Raw genomic sequence first — 18666 nt, forward strand, 5'->3', positions numbered from 1 at the left:
TGAGTAATTGAAAAATATGTAACCAGTAAAAAAAAAAAAATCACAACCCAAACCACTGTTCTAAGGAGGTTTTTTTGGCTTTTGAAAGGGTAAAGTCAGAGCTATGGTCTTGTGTTGGTAAAGTCATAAGGATTAGTCATGAAACCATGAGTGTATCCTACTTAACTTGAATAGAAGAGCTGATGTTTTTTATGTGTCTCCTAAATTAATTTCAAAATAATTGGAGCACAGAAAGGCACTAAGTTTTGGGTAAAATAAAAGATAAATAGAACAGTGTCTTAGTCACGCTAACCTGTCTTTTAATAAGAAATAGTTTCTTTGCATATCTGTATATTCTACTACAATGTCAGGAGTACAGCTGTTTCAGAGTAACAAAAACCACTTTAAAACTATGTTTTTGGTAAATAAGCCTGCTTTTTCGTATTCTACATGTAATGATTGGGAAGAACTCTTCATAAATTGGTTTTGTAGATATCTTTTCCTCCAAACTTTCCATAAAATTCTCATGTTCTGCATGATTTCTCCGTATCGTAATGGGATTCTAGTCTGTTAACTCAAGTGCTAAGGCAACTGACGGTTATATGTATCTTTAGGAAAACCCTTTAAAATAAGACAGTTAAATAACAGGCAAGTTGCCATAGAAAAATAAGGCTGTTTAGCTTCCAAGAACGCCCATCTTAATTAGGGTTACATAAAGTGGAAACAGTATGTGATACATTATATTTTTTCTCTTTTCAGTTGGATAGATTTGCCAGTATAAGAATTCCAGGAAGTAAAAAGGAAAGACCTCCTTTGCCACATATGAAGCAGTCGCATTCTACAGATTGGCCATCCACGCCTACGGATGCAGAGGATTTTCCTTCAAAACCCCTGTCGGAAAGAGAAATCATAGCACTCTTTGAAAAAATGATGGTAAGCCATATGTAGATTTCTTTTACTTAAAATAACAACATGGCTATCTGACAGGCAGAGCCTTCTTTTGTGCATGTGTTCTGATCTTTACCTAAATTATTAATATTGTTGTTGTTGTTGTCAGTTGTAATTACATGTTTTTTAGGGTGTTTCTGGGGGAATGAAGTCTTTGAATTGTTTTGACAAGATCTTGCTCCAAATATATTTGAAATGGAAACTAAAGGTTTCTGATTACAGATTTTGAGGAGGAACAAGACATGGGGAATCCTGCTTGCTTTCAAGATGACCTGAAACTTTTACCGAGGGGTTTTATGCATTTGAATGTCACAGCAGGGTTTTGTTCTGAGCTTATATGCAATGTCACTCTTGCACAAAAAAGACTTGCGGTTCTTGCCTCCAAAGCCACGTTTGTCTGCACTTGCAGTCTCAAATTTGCGTCCTTCCTTAGCTGTCAGGGTTACTGTGCTACAAAAAAGCAGTCACAGAAAAATCTCGTGGCATTGGTACCACTTCAACAGGTTGAGGTTTTTTGTCATGATGATGATGACATTTTGGACAATGGAAAACTAAATACGGAATGACCATGAGAGAAGAAAGTGACTGCAATCTGAAGAGCACAAGAGGACACTAACAAGGAAATTATTATTTTTTTTCTCTGCTTCACAGCAAGTAACAAGTAACTCTTGAAACACAAAGGGATTACCAGGGCCTGGGATGGGGAGGAAATTAAATGTGCTATGAGAGAAGTACCTTTATGGAATTTGTAATTCCTAGTACTCAATAATGTTAGTTTAGTTTTGAAGATGCTTTTGCAGAACTGTTGAGAGCTATGACTGAAGGGGAGGACTAATTCACTGTGTTATCAACTTTTGTATTCGTACTTGTTCTCACACGGTCTGGTTTTCTTGCCATACTGCGGTGTCTAGCATATTTTACTTCTGTGAAGAAATAGTAGTTGCTCAAATGTTAGGAAACGAGAGGGTTTTTTTTTTATAAAACTTGAAGGGATGCCTCCCTGCACACACTCCCTGCTGCATAAGTGTAGGTTGTATTTCTCTACCATCTTGCAGAGATTCTGGTATATGATTGATAGAGTGTGATGTTGAGACTATGCCATAAAAAATGGAAACTTTCAATAAAACCTCAGAAACCTACTACTGTGTGTAGGTAAACAGAAATGTTTATATCCATTGATCATGGAGCAATTAGTTCCAATTTCGTAACTATGTAAAAATATGTTAAAGTAATGATGACATTGTGGATAATTTGAATGCTTTCCTAGTTACACTGAATAACAAAGCACTTAAACTCTCTTTGATAAACTACTTTATCAGTGTTATTTTAGCTATAACGTGTAATACAGAAAGGATTCTTCAGATTATCCACACTCGAATGAACTGGAATAAAGCTAGTTTAGTCACAGTAGATTACATAGCTAATTATATAATGTAGCCTCTAGTTTGCTGTTCTGATCAAACTCAGTGATTTGAGGGAGTAGGGTGGTGAACAATTTGAATGTTGTAGCTAAGCTTTTAGGGCTAATTTTGCACAAAATAAAAATAGTCAATTGTTTAGTACTGAAGGGAGCAGTTTCTCAATTCTGAAGTTTAGCTGAACATGTTACATTATGCTCTGAGTTTTCCTGGGTGCATACTGCTTCCTTCTCGTGATCTTTTATGCAATGTTGTCATGTGTGGTTTTGATGGCAAAAGTTATGAAAGAGCTCATAAAACCAGACAGTTAAAGCTACTAATGAATTGTCATTTAGCTCCTTTCATTTCTGTTAGTGCTATTAGGAAAATATCTCTGTGAAATGACTTATTGTTATTTTCCAAAGAGGTATTGCTCAGCTGTAGAATAACTTTAAAAGATTTAAGAATAAATAGAAGAATGGGGTTAAAGTATTTTATAAACTGAGCCACATCTGATGTCCCCCTTGTACCACTGAATACTTCTAATCTGCAAAAATCAATTGCTTTAATGATGTTTCATTTTTTAAAAACAACAACAAACTACTTTTTACTTCACACACAGAATATTTCCTATAAATAAACCTGCTGTTACATTTAGGATTATGGAATATAGTTCGTACTGATAGGTTTCTTACTTCCCTTTCTTTTTGTTTTCTCTCTGTTATTTACGTTCAGGAGTTATTTTTCAGAAAATTTTAAAAGAGCAAGTCTGAAAGAAGTGCAAAACTTATTTAAACAGAAGAATGAACTTTGCAGTGGCAACAAACTATTATGAAAAGCTTTTTTCGTTTATTTAAAAATACAATTTAAGTATTAAATAAAATACAGCTGCCCTTATTAAATATACATGTAAAGCGTATCCTGAGGCACAGTGTTCCAAAGATGCTTATTGGAACTTGCAGAAGAAAACAAGTTTATCTGGTAATGTTGAGCTGGACTTGATTTTAGTAATTTATAGTATAGGTTGTCATGTGCGTATCTCAACAGATGTGTTGCCTGGTAATAAGAATAGTCATAAATATGTTGTGCATTTAATAGAAGGTAATTAATTTAACTGAAATACTGCATTAAATGAGAAATACCTACAACAAGATAACAGATGGTCTAGAGGGAATTCTAACATTATAGTATTTTTCACATTCTGACTTGATTTTCACCCTCCTCCTGCATTTTTAAGCTAAGGAAATGTTTTAGATAAGGCATAAAGATTTTTAAACAGTTGTTGAGAATTTAAAGTTGGAGTATTTTTTTAGCTTTGAAAGCATTTGTTGTTGAAAAAAAAAAATGAAAAGTAAATTGAAAAGAACCTCCTTACCTATTCTTATTTTAAATGCCTTTTAGCAGTCCCTGAATCTTTACCTCCAAACTCATATATCAATGTCAGAATTCATTGACAAATTGTAAAAGTCCTGGCTATTTATGTAATAAACTGCTAAATGCTTGACCAGTAAATGAAAATATTTAGATTGAGTTCTCAAGTAACTAGTTTAAATTTTTAGGTTTCCACCTGACCATTTAACAGCATGGTTAACAGCCTTCATGTACCTGTCCTTTGAGCCGATGATTAGGTTTTTGATTTGAAATACTAAAGACACCTTTTTTTTGTGGTTGATTATGTGTTCTTTCTCATCTTAAAGCTGCAAAGTTTTAAGCTTTTCTAAGCTTGTAAGCTTTGACAGAGACAGGTAACTTTAAGTATCTTTCACTTGTTTTCCAAATGGTATGTACACACACAAAACTTGTCTTGGAAGAAAATGATCTCTTTGCGTACAATATATGATCACAGCACTGTTTTTAATGTATGTGTATTTAAGCCTGTTTTAAAAATTTACTTTATTTTGTTCTAATTTTAGTATGGATATTTGAGTCTTTGCAGCATTTTTGGATTACAGCAGGTTTCCCATCATTAAGTAAATCATAGTAGTTTCTTGTTTTGCTTTCATCCAAGAAAAGCTAGAAAATGCAGCATGTCCTTTCAGGATAATGTCCTGACTTTTTATTTACTACGTGGCAACTTGCAAAATATTTGGGAATATGTGTGTCCTTATGCACTGCTAGAATTTTGGTTTGGGCATAAGCAAATAGTTTCTCTCTGAATTTTTGTTCAAAGGAATGCAGTATTTTGAAGAACAGAACTATGAGAAAAAATTGATGTATGTGTGGCCTCCATCCTTCCAGCTTGTTTAGACAAAGTTGTTTTGCATTTACATTCACATTCAAATGTAGGAAGTAATGCCAATATGCAAGGTAGCTGCCAAGGAGGCAAAAGATTTTTATAATTTCTTTAATGAAACAACTTTTTACAACATGCACCCTGCACTTATTTGATACTAAAACTATCAAGTAATATAGTGTTTTTATAATATCAAATATACTAATCCAATACTATAAATGCACTATACAGTATCAAATAAATAATAAAAATACTGATTTAATAAATGATAAGCGCATTAAATAAAATGCTGTGCATAAATAAAAATGCTAATTTAATAAATAATAAATGCATGCTAGACTGAAGTGAGGAACTTTTTCTGGTCCTTAAGGAAAGGAAACAGTAACATTTGTGGGGGAAAGTTTCCAGAATCTACACAAAATTTCCCTAATTGTACTTTGAAGAAGTTCAACTCAATGGGTCAAGCATTTTCTGCAATGTCTTCTGACATCTCGGATTTATACAAAACTGTAAATGTTTCTAGGAACTGTGCTTGATTCTATCTTATTCAGTATGAAAACTAGTGAAAGACAAGGAAACTTAAGGTTCAGTGTAGTATAAAAATTTGGTCTTTAGGGTTTTTTTTTCTTAAAGTTCCAAGGTTATGAGTTTGCTCGCTGTTTAACTTTGGTTTCTGACCGGGCGAAAGAGCTTTGGTATCAAGATGGTTACTCACTGATTTTGTAAAATTGCTTCTGCCAAAGCTGGCGGGGATTCACCTCGTGAGTCTCAGCTGAAAATAACAGCAGTAATTCTTGCTAAGCTTGAGTGACCATAGTAATGCTGTATATGCTCTGATGTGTGTGTGCCTAAATTGTTTCTTAAAGCCTTTTTCTTTTTTTTTTTTTTTACCTTCAGTGTGATAGGAAATCTAATTTCTCACAGGTGTGGAGCTGATTACAATGATCAGAGCATTTTGAGGCTGGAACAGTAGAAGTCCCTGTGTCAGAAGTGTCAATGAATAGCTGCTGTGGGGCTTTGAATGTGATTTTACATCTACGCTTTTTGACCTCTGGGTTTATGTTGGAATGAAAGAATTGTGATGGGATTTTGATAACAGTTGAAGGTGTTGATTTAATGATCAAATTTTCGAGTGTTTGGGCCTTACCTATTGCAAAGGCGAATATTATTGTGTGAACTTCTCTCAGGGCAAAGCAGACCCCGCTACCCAGGATTAAGTATTTGAGAACTGAGGAACAGAATTTTAGAACAAATGGATGTATCATTAAAAAGATCTTTCTAAGAGAGTGGTTTGAATACACTTATAAATATTTTGGGGAGTGTTAAATAATGCTTTTTAGTGCATGTATGTGTCTGAAACTGTAGATGATTTCTAAGAAGAGATTATGCTAGTAATGGTTGTCATATACTTCTTTATCCTGGCATAGTTGACTGTTTTTTAAATCTGAGTTGCTAGGGAAGTTGGATAAAGGTTTTTATGTTTTTGAGTAACATCTAACTCATGAAAGTTATTTGTATAACAGCTTTCAGTTGTTTAAGTTTGTATTTTTGTGTCTTTATTTTTTAAATCAATAACTATATTGCTGGATGACATTTGAAACTTTTTTTTTTCCTCCCATTCTAGGAAGATATGAATTTAAATGAAGACAAGAAGATGCCATTGAGAGAAAAGGATTTTAATACCAAAAAAGAAATGGTGATGCAATATATTAGCACTGCTTCAAAGTCTGTAAGTAATTTTCTCTGAAGTACACCAACAATAACCTAATATTTATTATTTCCTGTTGAAGAGAAAAAGCGATGATTCATGTTACATTCTTTTCACTAACTTTGTTTCTCTTAGACACAAACATTCTGAAAGGGCATTATCTCATTATTTTACAGGCTGCAATGAAAGATATTCACTTTTACTTGAAGTGTGTCTTCTGTACACAGAACAGGATTTTTTGGTAAAGATATGGCTTTAGTGGGGATGGAAAGATTCTCCAGAAAACTTGTTGGAAAAGTTTAATGTGAACCTGTTTACTAGCACTGTTTGAAAAGAATTCCTTATTTGCTTAGCTTTTTTCATACTTGCCTTCAGTACAGAATTCATGTTGTGACACTATGTAAAAGTTGGTAATGAAAGCATTGCACATTAGTGTCCACTTTTTTGATGATTACTAGTTGTTTTAGAGAAGTGCAAGGAGTTGTGTACTTTGCAATTTAAGGATTAAGTTGGCATAAGAAAAATTGCTCTAATTTTTGAAAAGTGGGGACCGACTCCACTGTTGAATGCTACAGTGCTAATATTGTCCTCAGACCTTCTGATTGTTTTAGAATTCATATATTTGATTCTTTGACTCTCACTGCTCCATGCATGTAAAGGTATCAGTAAAAATTGCCCATATGTGATTATAACCAAATACTGAGAAAAGAAGTCATTAAATAATGTAAATGAGGTCTTTATCTTATTCTCTGGTTTAGATGATGTACCTCATTAGTGTAATGCTTCAGCACCTTTGGGAAGGGAGATACCTAGTACAGGACTAAACTGTCTCAAGACTGTTTTATTTAAGATGAGCTTATCAAAGCTACTAATCGTTCTGTAGCATAAATGTTTCTTAGTAACGGAAGATTAGGAGGTCTAGCCTGTTTTTCTTTTTTAGAGGTATTTCGTGAGAAGTTAGGAAACTTCAGGTTACTAAGTCTCAACAATGTTCTTTGAAGTTTCTCAGCCCAAAACAGCATGTCAAGGTTTATATGTTGTTGACACCCTTAGGCTCCGCATGCATTCTAAGACCTCAGTTGTTTGATCTAAAAAGTAATGTGATAATAGGACATGTCTGGCTGTGCAGAATTGCTGTGTCCACATCTATTGCTGGAATTTTAACATCGTGACGATGGTGATGTTAAGACTCTTTCTCAAGAGAAAGGTTTTCATGTTAACTTTTTACTTCTTGGCACTTAACACTTGCAGAGAACTGAAGCCTATAGCAGAGTAGGTTTAATCGATCCTTCTCTCTGCGTACCATTTGCAATAAATATTTTTTTCTTTTCTATTTGGTTGTCACGACACTTGTGTTTTGGCAATGGAGCTTCTTGCACTATGCCCAAAGCAGCCAGGCAAGGTATTCTTTTGAAGAGGGCAGCTCTGGTTCCTTAACCAGAGTAGTGACTTGTTCCCACACACTCTTGTCTTGTGTGTTTTCATAAAGCCCTCAACAGCATTTTTTTTCCTTTTCGTTCCACCCAACCCTGCTACCAGCCCACCTATCCCCCTTTCTGTTTTGAGAGATCACTGAGGACTAATTCACATACAAGGCAACTCCTGGTTTTACTGAATGCTGTTCCTGCTGTTGTGTCCCTACTGGAAATGGCATTCACTCGTCGTATAACTGGGAGGAGCTGTTTCTGTGATGTGTAGATTCAGCTATTTGATACGATAGTACTGAGATGAATTCAGTTTAGTGCTGGAGCTACTGGTATGGGAAACTCCTTCCCTCGCTCTTGCAAACTCTTTGTTCCTGGCATGGGTTTTCATACTTCAAGTGCATTGGACTGTCCTGCTGCCTTCTCAGTCTAGAGAGAATAATACACTGCATGCCCAGAGTGCTTGGCTGAATTTTGCAACTGCTATGCAGAATACTCAACAGGTTTCATTTAAAGAAATGATCATTAGAAAAACTATTAAAATTAATAACAGAGGTGGAGCCTTGAATGAATTAGTGAAAACAAGCAGCCTGTGGTCATCAAAGTGGAATCTATTATAGTCAAAGCTTCATCATTGACCTCAGTATCAGGGTTTCTGTTTCTTAGAAATGCAGAACTCCTTTTCAATATTCACAGAGCACATCTCTGTTACTGATGCATCTAGAAATTATGCTGGGTTTGGTGGGACCATGCTCAGGTGCTTATTTATGTATAGAATACTGTGACCTACTTCTGTGTATGCATGAGATGTTTAGAATGAATCCTTCACTTAAGGACCCAAAGTTATTTAAAAGTAACCAGAGTTCTACTGACATGCATCGTCCAATACTCATTGATTTCACTCCACTTTGCTTAGAGAATTCTTAAACAATTGGCTGAAAGCATGCTTCTATATATATGTCAGTATATGTTTGTAAGGAACTATGCTGTTACCATCACTCTTTATAACATGTTCAGGGGTTCCCTGTAGAAGAATTGCTAAGAATAAACAGCCTTAGGGTTTGGGATGCTAGTACTTACTGACAATTTGAACAATATCAAAAATTACATGCTTGGAAGAATTCTGCTCGAGTACCTCAGTATTCTGCTAATACTTTCTTGTTTTCTGGTAATGTATATTGTTTAGATGAAGCCTTATTTCTTCCCCTGAAAACATTATCTTAGAAATGTATATCATATATTGTTTAAACCATCATGACTTGAAAATCTTGAATGAGATTTCTGTCTGCTGTGGTGGCATGTTTTATTTCTCAGGAAACAGTTGGAGACGGCAACAACAAATGTGTTTAAAGGCTATTATATGAGTGTGAATTCTCATCTACCAAAAGCAGTGTGGCTCTGTTTATTTTTAGAGATTGTTATGTCCAATATATTTTCTGTGTTTTTGTAGCTGTTTGTATGTATTATGATTGAACACATACAAAAATGTTCCAGCCCAGAAAAGTTTTAAAAATCAATTTGCATGTTAGGGAGTCAATACTCAAGTGGAAATAAAACCAGTATTGATATTATGTTACCCTACCATAAGTTTTGGTGTTCTGTATGTTGAACACAGACAGACACAGACAGACAGACACAGGCGCGCACAGAGACACAGGTGCAGACACAGACAGACACACAGACAGAGACACACGGTTTTTAAAGTGAGTTTTCTTCGCAAGACTTTGGTTTTGTTGTGCAGCTCACTCCCTTGTAATGTTTTAACTGAGTTAATTAATGCTGACTTCATACTGCATCTGCTCACAGACCAGTTGTTCTTCAGCTGAGCAATTAAATTTCTAGAGGCACTGATGCCTCAAGATATTTCCTGTTTCTCAGTTAGCTCAAGCATTTTGAACTTAAGCAGCTTTTCCCATGCAGAAATACAGCTAATATAATCAGTTTCACAATTGGTACCAAATGCAGCTCTCGTTTTATTAAAGCACTGGCAGATGTGTCATATTCTTATTGTGTTGCAGAACCTTGGTGTAACTATGAATAAGTGGTACTTGGTACTGTGGGTGTGTTGTACAGACATTGACAGTTAATTGGCATCTTTTGTACAGGGGAGTGTTAAGGTGGGGAGCTGAGCCTGACTCTGGATGGCTGGTTACTGTTTGGATGTTGATGTGAGTCTCTATTGCTTGTGACAGTGTCTTCAGATGGGTCAGATGAGACTCTCTGAAATGTCATTCTAGTGTATTATAGTCTGGCTGGACTCTTGTCCCATGTGACCTTTCCACTGTGCACATTGCTATTGCTTATATTAAATTACTTCCAAAATATCTTCTAACTGTCTTAACTATGTGTCCTGTCCACATGACTGTCCTGCATGACTGTGCATCAAAAGAAAACATTTTTACTGTCTATTTATAAGTATCTTAGTTATATTCAGCTTGGTCTATTTTACAGCAGGAAATTCTGTGGGAAGTCACTGGAAATGACAGATTCTCTACCCAGAATATTAATCCATATGCTTAGGCATCTAAGTAGTGCTTACCAACCAGTCTATGCACAGCAAGAGCTGCCAGGAGAATTTCTGGGACCTTCTGAAATTTCCAGCTGGAGAGCTCCTGTAACATTTAGTTAAACACTTTGTCATGAAGGTTGCTCAGAGTTCTTCTGGTCACCCTGTCTGTAAGTCAGTCCATTATCTCATCTATGCAGAGACCAGCTGGGAAGATCCAGGGTCACATGCTGAACTGTGTATGCTGCATGTGCGTACAGACATGGCCTTGATCCCCTCTTACACCACAGTTGTAACAATTTCCTCCTTATATAACAGCCATAACTCAAATTCACCTGATAATGCCTCAGGGGTATATATTGTCTAGTCTTAAAATATTTGGGTGTTATTGTAACAGCGTGGATGTGTTCAGTGTATAAGCTCTTGAATAACCAGACAGAAACCATTGTTGCCAGTTCCCCTTAGCCAGTGAATTTCCAGTGTTTTGGGCAACTCATGGTGTAACAGTCTTTACCTTCCATGTTTTATCAACTCTGATACTTAGTTCTTAATTCTACGAATGATTTTTTGTTTTGTTTAGGATCTTCTACAATTGGCTTGAAGATTCTCTCCAGTTGTTTTTTCATTCCTCTTTAGATGTAGCTGTGTCGAAGCTGTAGGGGAGCTGTCATGAATAGAATTTTTTGCATGGCTTTGATTTAGCAGCAATTTAGAATTTATTAATATTTTTGTGGTAGATTACAAGGTTAGGTTGTATAACTTTTACTAGCACTTAATCATCAGCTAGTTCAAACGAGTGATTCAATGAAATTTGTTTTAATCAATCAAAATAGCAAATTAGTAAAAGATTCGTAAATGGTAAGGTTCACACTGAACTTAAATCAGGGTTTTCTTATCTAAAAACATGCGCACACACACGCAAAGACAAATAGACAGAACAGTTCTGAAATTAAATCACACACACACAGAAAGGTTAACCTATAATTAAAATTTCCCATTCATGAGTTTTATACATTACTCACCTTTATGTGTCAACATTCATCAGCAGACGATGGTCAAACTGTATGAAATTAGCCCTTTGGTTCCTCTCAAAATCTTAGGTAGATGATCATTGAATCTTTGCAAAATTTGCCCTGAATTTTTTGTCTTCAGTTGAGCACTGAAAATTAAGATGTTTATAGTGCCTAAACAGAATCCATTCATTACAAAAATTGTATTTCAGCAAGTGTACCTGATACATTTCTACATTTGATGCCTGCGACTTTTGACTGCTGCTTATAAATTTGTTCATAAATTGACAAAAATTTAGTCAGCATTTAGAATATGTAGTAGATGGACAACAAACAGTTACAGGTTTAGGATTAGATTATATCTTTTATTTCCCTGTTTTTTTCAAGAACTTAAGTGAAGGTTAACCATTAATAATCTATTCAAGTTCTAAATTTGCCAAATAAAAAATGAATGTATTTTCTGTATTTCAGGGAAGTCTCAAGAACAGACGGAAGATTTCACCCCAAGAGTTTATTCAGGAATTAAAATCTGGGTCAACAGATGAAAGACTAGTCACTTGCTTAGAATCTCTCCGTGTGTCCTTGACTAGTAATCCTGTCAGGTAACTTCATTAACACATTGCAAAGATTAATTATATTCTTATTTCTTAATGGATTAATATTAATGAATCTGTAGATGTGCATGTTTCAAGGTTTTCTAGTTAATGAATGTGTATGCATTAGTGAATGACTATGCCTTTTTTGCTTTTTTTTCGTTGATTATGTATATTCCGTCAATCTATTTTACAGTAGAGTTAACTGATCTGTACAATGTAATGCTAAGAGAATGTAAAACAAGTGTAGTGCAGAGCAGTTCGCTTTGTTTCCTAGTGCTAAATAGTCAAACCTTTTTTTTTTTTTCATTTTTATTTTTGAAATATTCTCTTTAATCTTTTAACTTTGTCAGGGTGATCAATAATGGGACATAGGCACCTTGGTGTTTGTGAGCCAGAAAAACATATATGTTTTTAGTTGTGTGTTCCTTCTTCTGTCCATTGTGCTTTAGGCTTTCTTCCTTGTGGCCTTGTAGTAATTTTTGCTATATCTGTGGGGTTTATGTATACAGAACAGACCACAACATCAGTTTACCTCTGGGTTTTCTTTCTTTTAACAAAGGCTAACTCTTCAGTAATCATAACTCTAACACTGATACCGATCTTTACGTTTAATTTTGATTTGATCCATGCAGCTTGATTTGTGTATTCTGGCTTTATTTTATTAAATTATATATTTTTTTTTTCTATTCTACCCTATTTGCAACCTTTTGTTTTAGAGTTGCTATTTAAGCCAATGATTGAACACATGATTTTGGGAAAGTATTTTGGGTTTAGTTTAAAATAATGCAAATGAAATGCTTATGATGAGATATGATCAAGAAAGGATTAGACAACTTTCTTCTTTCTGCATCTGTCTTGACAGAGTTGTTGATGCGGGTCTTCTGTATGGGCGTTTGCTTCTTCTGTTAACTTGTTTTTTAATTGGATTGTCTTATTTAGAAGATGTAATGGTTCACATGGGGAGAAACATGTTTTACATTAACTCAAGTTCTTCTGATGGAGGGTTTTACAAAATATACTTCCTTTATGAATGTGATAGCTTGGTGTTTTAGCAGACTGACAAAAAGCTGAGTGTTTGCTCTGGGTAGCGTAAGTATTCTCTTTGTGGAAGCAGAGGAAAGCGCAGTAATAATGCAACAGTATTTTAGGCAGTTGGTCATTCTCGGCATCCTCAGTTGCTGAATATACGTCAAAGTGGCTCCACACAATTCTGTCTCATACTAGATGTTTCCTAGCACATCTTGTAGGATAATCTTTAGGTCAGATATGGCCAGTTATACCAAAAATAATTGACAGTTATTTGCCTAATCTATTTCAGAATGAAACACTTATCTAGGAAGGAGAAAATCGTTTTCATAAATATTTACCTTTAGGGGAAAAACATAGAAGCTTCTGATCTGATTCTTTCTTCTGATAAGTCCATTACTGTGCTGTATCTAGCAGATACAAAGAACTGTTTAATCCCATCCTGCTATGGTACTGGAAGTACTATGTATTTCTAAAAGCTATTGCATCTCCCTTATGTTATTTCCAATAGAAAAGCTTATTATTTGTTACCAGTAAGGTCCCACAGTTAGAGCAGTATCTAAATATTATGTTTACTATCCAAAAGTGGTGATAAATTTTACCCAATGTGTACAATGGTGTCTAAATAAACAAAACAAAGAAAATAATGGAGAAGCTATAATGTAAGTAAAGTGAACTTTGTAATTTTCTTACTAGTTCTGATCAACTTGATGTTGAACTTCTGACGTTGCAGAATGGATGATTCCTTTTTACAGAAAATATTTCATTTTGTGAACACATGACATGGCATTTACTCAGCTTAAGCTGTTTTTAAGTAATAATTTAAAGAATGCACAGAAGCTTTTGGTACTACACCCACAACGAGATCATTTTGATGATGAAGATGGTGAAAAGTATTACATCTTCATCATGCTAACTATGTGTGTTCTAAATAGAGATGGTTTTGTAATCAGTTAATAGGTAAAAGGAGAAAAAGTATGGAAGAGATATTATGAAATAATTATGAAATAATTTTCTGTCTTGTTGGTCAAAGACAATAATATGAGATCCAAGGATTGTCTTATGGCATGGAAAGCTGACTAACGGTGTCAGGAAATATTTCTGCCTCTTACAGAAGAGTATTCAAGTACTTGTGAATTAATTCTATAACTGAATATTATAACTTCACCCTTTATAAAAGCAATTCCCTGAGCAAATAGTCCCTACAGTTTCTCTGCTTGTATGCGTATTTTTGTTGCTTCTGAAGCCAACTTCTTCCCGCAGTGGGATTTTGTTAGTCTGAAGTTTAAAGTATCTCTGCCATACACAGACAATGAAGTCTGAAGAGCAAAATATTTCTTCTGTTATGACTATGAATGACAGCGTTGGCCATGAACTTTAGGTTTAGGTACTTGATCCGAGATCATCATTTCAGCAAGACCAACAGCTACTGTCAAAGGGATGGCTGCAGTTACTCGTATTTGATATCAGGGAGTGTTGAGCATTAGTGAACCGGGCTGTGAAACGCTGTCTCATGTGGAAACAGTGTACTCAGGTTTAACCTCACCAAAAGATAGCTTTGGCAATAGCTGAGATTTCAAATTTTTGTTGTGTTCACTTGGAGATATTCATATGGATTAATATCTTGGGTGGCCACTTGTGCAATTCCTTTAGGCTTTTCCTTCATTCTCTACCATTTATAGTTAGATTCTGACCTTTCCAGGAGACTCTAGAACAGTATGTAGTAGAAATTGTTATTTTTCTTCCCGTCCTTTTCAAAGGTTTTTTAATTACAGTTCTGTGCCAAAGAATGTATAAAAATTAAAATTACTAAATTTAATGGCTCCTGTAATTTTTTAATATTTTTAAATTTAAGGTTATCCAATGCTTCAATGAGTGAATGGAAGGACTCTTGATCTTCTGTTGAGCAAAAAGTTGATTTGGGGTTTTAAAATGATCCAGTTATACTGCTTTTAGTTGTGCTGACAATTTTCATTCGTTGTAATTACTCTTTAAAATGTCAATCTTTTAATGTCTTTTTTCTTTCTCCCTAGCTGGGTTGAAAACTTTGGCCGAGAAGGTCTGGGGCTACTGTTGGATGTTTTGGAAAGATTAGTTGAGACAAAAAAGTAAGGAGGATTTCATATAAAATTGCCAGCTTTTCTTAATATGTAGACAACATTTAATTACACTAAATTTTTTATTTCTTCAGCCAGGATAAAATTGTGAAGAGGAGTCAGCACAAGGTTATACAGTGTTTGAGAGCCTTCATGAATAATAAGGTATTATAGGATTTTCTTTAATCTAGAAATCTGAATTACTACAGTTCAATCAGATAATGTACATGGTCAGTGGGTATAAGACTACAATTTGAAGAAGTGTGTTGGTCAGCTGTGGTTTGAAGTTCTTTCTGCTGCCACTTCCTCTGCAGAAATATATTCAGAGACTTGTGTAAACTTCTGATGCTGATGTATACCCTTATTACAGAGTAAGTGACCCATTTTGTACTTTTCTCTCATTTAATTTTTTTAATTAAGTATTTGACAGACTTAAGTGTCATTTGAGGGAACTATCGCTGTCTTTTACTGGATATTCAATACGGTCATTTGGATTCCCTCCAAATCTCCTTACAACTGTTTTTCTGTTGTTTAGTATGGATTGGAAAGAATTTTGGGAGAAGAGAGAAGCCTTTTGTTGCTGATCAAAGCAATTGATCCTAAGCAAACTAACATGATGACAGATATAGTTAAACTCCTTTCTGCAATGTGCATTGTTGGAGAAGAAAATATGTAAGTACTGTATTTAGCCTGAAACAGTAAGGTAATTTTAGGGTATCCAAAATTCTAATTATACCTGAAATAAAGGCTAAAATTTTCAGCTTAGGTTTGAAAGTAATACCTGTACTACGTTGTCAGTTTTCAGAATTTTTATTATGGTCATATCAATACAAGTTTTCTTTTTGACATGTGGATCTACTGGTTAGATGGAAGCGGCCATTCTTTTACTTAAAAATTTTTTAGCCTGACTTTTAAGGTATCTTAACCATTGTAATCCAGTAAGTCACTCTTTGGCTACAGAAGTCTCCAAAGGAAATGAAGTAATGCTTATATGTACTAAATTTGTATGCAAGAAATTGAAGAAGTTGAGTACTTTGGCAATATGGCTCTTCAGATAACAAATGAACAGCAAGGTTAAATATTATATCTCTCCTGAGTGATATGCTTTGCTTTTCTTACAGCCTTGAAAAAATTTTGGAAGCTATAACAGCAGCAGCAGAGGAAAGGAATGTTGATAGATTCTCTCCTATTGTAGAAGGTCTTCAGGATAACTCAGTTCAGCTGCAAGTAAGCCAATTTTTTGCACAAATCTCTGCAACAAGCAAAAACGAAATTACTTGTTTTTCTGTATTGAACAAGACATTACAATAAAAATGGGGAGGGATACCATTTCAAATAAGGGTCAGATTTTGGAATGCTGTTTATAATGTTATCTTTTAAAAAGCGCCATGGGAAGACTCAGCAGTGAGAAACACAGAGGCGTTACAGGTTAATTTGTTGATTTCTGTTTACCCAAATCTTATGGACTTTGGGAGTTATATTTACACTGCCTTCTAAAATAAAGCATGAGTCATATATTCAGGTGCAAAAAAATTATCTCACTTCTGGTGATATTTGTTAAAACTTTAATAATAGTAAAACCCAAAGTTTTTAGACAAGTGCTTTTTATAATTAATGTTTAAACCAGCAGAAATTTGTTCCTCATGTCCACTTTATGATTTCATAAAATTGTACCCAGACAGTCTGAAGAAAGAGATCTTGCACTTTATTTTCAATTTTCAGTTTCTCTCAGTTGGTTATAGAGTTTACAGCAAAAAGACACAAAGTGTTCTCGTGCATTTGAATGGTCATTATAAATCATTGGTTTAAGAGTAAATATTAACTCATATTGATTTTCATGTGCATCAGTTGAACTGAACGCTGTTCGTAATTGCCTTTCTTTGTGAACATTGCAAAAATGGCAGAAAGTGAATCCCAAGTTTGGAAGATATGGTTGTGTTACTCCACTGTCAAGTTTTCGATTAAATAGTCCATGTCTGACAGTAAAGATTGCTGTTTGTTTCATCTGTCTCACAGAAAAGTTAACCATAAAGAAATATCTGAAGCTGGAGAATAATTTGTAGTAAAATTATGCCAGTACCAATGGGATTCTCTTTTGAAAAATTGTCCTTCCTTTCTTACTCTTTCTGTCTTATAATCATGGAACGGTTTGGGTTGGAAGGCACCTGTAAAGATCATGTAGTTCCAACCCCTCTACCATAAGGGGGGCATCTTTCACTAGATCAGGCTGCTCAAAGCCCATCCAACTTGACCTTGAACACTTCTAGGGACTGGGCACCACCAACTTCTCAGGATATGATTGGCTTTCTGGGCCATAAGCGCACATTGCTGGCTCATATCTAATCTTTCATCTATGAATATTCCCAAGTCCTTCTCCATTCATTCAGCCTGCACAGATACTGGTGATTGCCCCGACCCAGATGCAGGACCTTGCACTTGGCCTTGTTGAAATTCACGACGTTCATATGGGTCAACTTCTCCAACTTGTCGAGGTCCCTCTGGATGGCATCCCTTGATGCACCCATCCTTAGCTTCCTATTATGTGATTTCATACCTCTTCATTATAGAGCAGAGCTTTTTATAGTTACAGTTACTTATTCACCTTTTTTATTTGTAGTCTCTGAATAAGTTGCTTTCTGACCCTTTTTAGTAGTCTAACAAGTAATTTGTAGTATAACTTGTTGAGTAAACAAACTGATCTTTCTTTTTTATCCAGTATGGTGAAAATCTCTACCAAAGCACTTTGTTTTCTGAAGTGTGTCCTAGAATACACATTCTAGGAGTGCTCAACTGAAGTCAGGGGACTATCGTATAAAAGATGGAGATAGCAAATTACTATCCAGTTAAATTAAGTTACTTTAATTTGACAGATAAATGATTGCCTTCCATTTATTTTGGTCGTTCTGTTTTTGTTGTAGTGTGCGTAGGTATCCCTGTGTTCTGTCCTGAGTGAGAAATCTGAAAGCAAGATTTTTCTTTCTTTAAATCTTGCTGTCACAGCCATAGCGGGCATCAGTTACTATAAAGGGACAAGTTTAGCTTTGAATTACTTCTCAGTTTTCTGTCAGTAGGAATACATGGCCATGGTGTAATTACCAGGTGAGGTGGTAACTGAATCCCCCTTTTTTTTTTTTTTTTTTTAAGTCTTGTATATGTTAATTTATCTCAGTATGGATTTATTACACTTAGTTAAAAAGTTTTGAATGAAAATCAAGGATTTTATAGATTCTGTAGTTCCTTTCTTTGCTTCAACCTTGAAGATTTCTAAATGCCTGTATAAGCATATTGCACTCCACTACCAATGTTGATAGTTAAAGTTGCTTAGGAACATCAGACAGTCAGCTTCAGGGTCAAGAAGGCTCTCCTCCTGAGCAATAATTTTTATTGGCTGGAAATACAGAATATTTTGTTTGTTCTTATATTTTATTTATTGTTTGTTTTTGAAAGTTTTTAAAAGTTATTAGGTTGATATTGGTTTCATATAGAAGACATTTATTCTGCCATAGTGCAGAAAGATTTGTCTTTTTTCTCTTCTTTTTTTTTTTTTTTTCCTTCTCAGATTTTTTATTTTGCTAATGTATTGAAAATCACAGTAATTACCTTTAAGGATCAAAAAGGAGACCTCATGTTGGCAAGGTTGGAGTGGGGCTGGAAAGAGGCTATAAAGAGAACTGTTAAGTAATAAATTTTTTCTTTGAAAAGTGGCTGGGGGGCTCAGCCTCCACTTAAGATTCACAAGGAGA

At 34.9% G+C, this 18666-nt stretch overlaps 1 protein-coding gene across 1 annotated transcript in view; it reads left to right on the top strand.

Annotated features, from left to right (window-relative positions):
- Positions 1 to 786: 786 nt before the first annotated feature.
- The window catches only part of DIAPH3 (diaphanous related formin 3), a 203793-nt gene continuing 185913 nt past the window's right edge, over positions 787 to 18666 (top strand). Inside the window, exons 1-7 of the mRNA XM_065631897.1 lie at positions 787 to 912; positions 6182 to 6286; positions 11677 to 11807; positions 14861 to 14935; positions 15019 to 15088; positions 15459 to 15595; positions 16045 to 16150. Coding sequence (XP_065487969.1) covers positions 802 to 912; positions 6182 to 6286; positions 11677 to 11807; positions 14861 to 14935; positions 15019 to 15088; positions 15459 to 15595; positions 16045 to 16150 — 735 coding nt within the window. The 5' untranslated portion in view covers positions 787 to 801. The remainder of the gene's footprint in view (positions 913 to 6181; positions 6287 to 11676; positions 11808 to 14860; positions 14936 to 15018; positions 15089 to 15458; positions 15596 to 16044; positions 16151 to 18666) is intronic.

This window comes from Caloenas nicobarica, chromosome 1 (genome assembly GCF_036013445.1).
Source record: "Caloenas nicobarica isolate bCalNic1 chromosome 1, bCalNic1.hap1, whole genome shotgun sequence".
Classification (NCBI taxonomy): domain Eukaryota; kingdom Metazoa; phylum Chordata; class Aves; order Columbiformes; family Columbidae; genus Caloenas; species Caloenas nicobarica.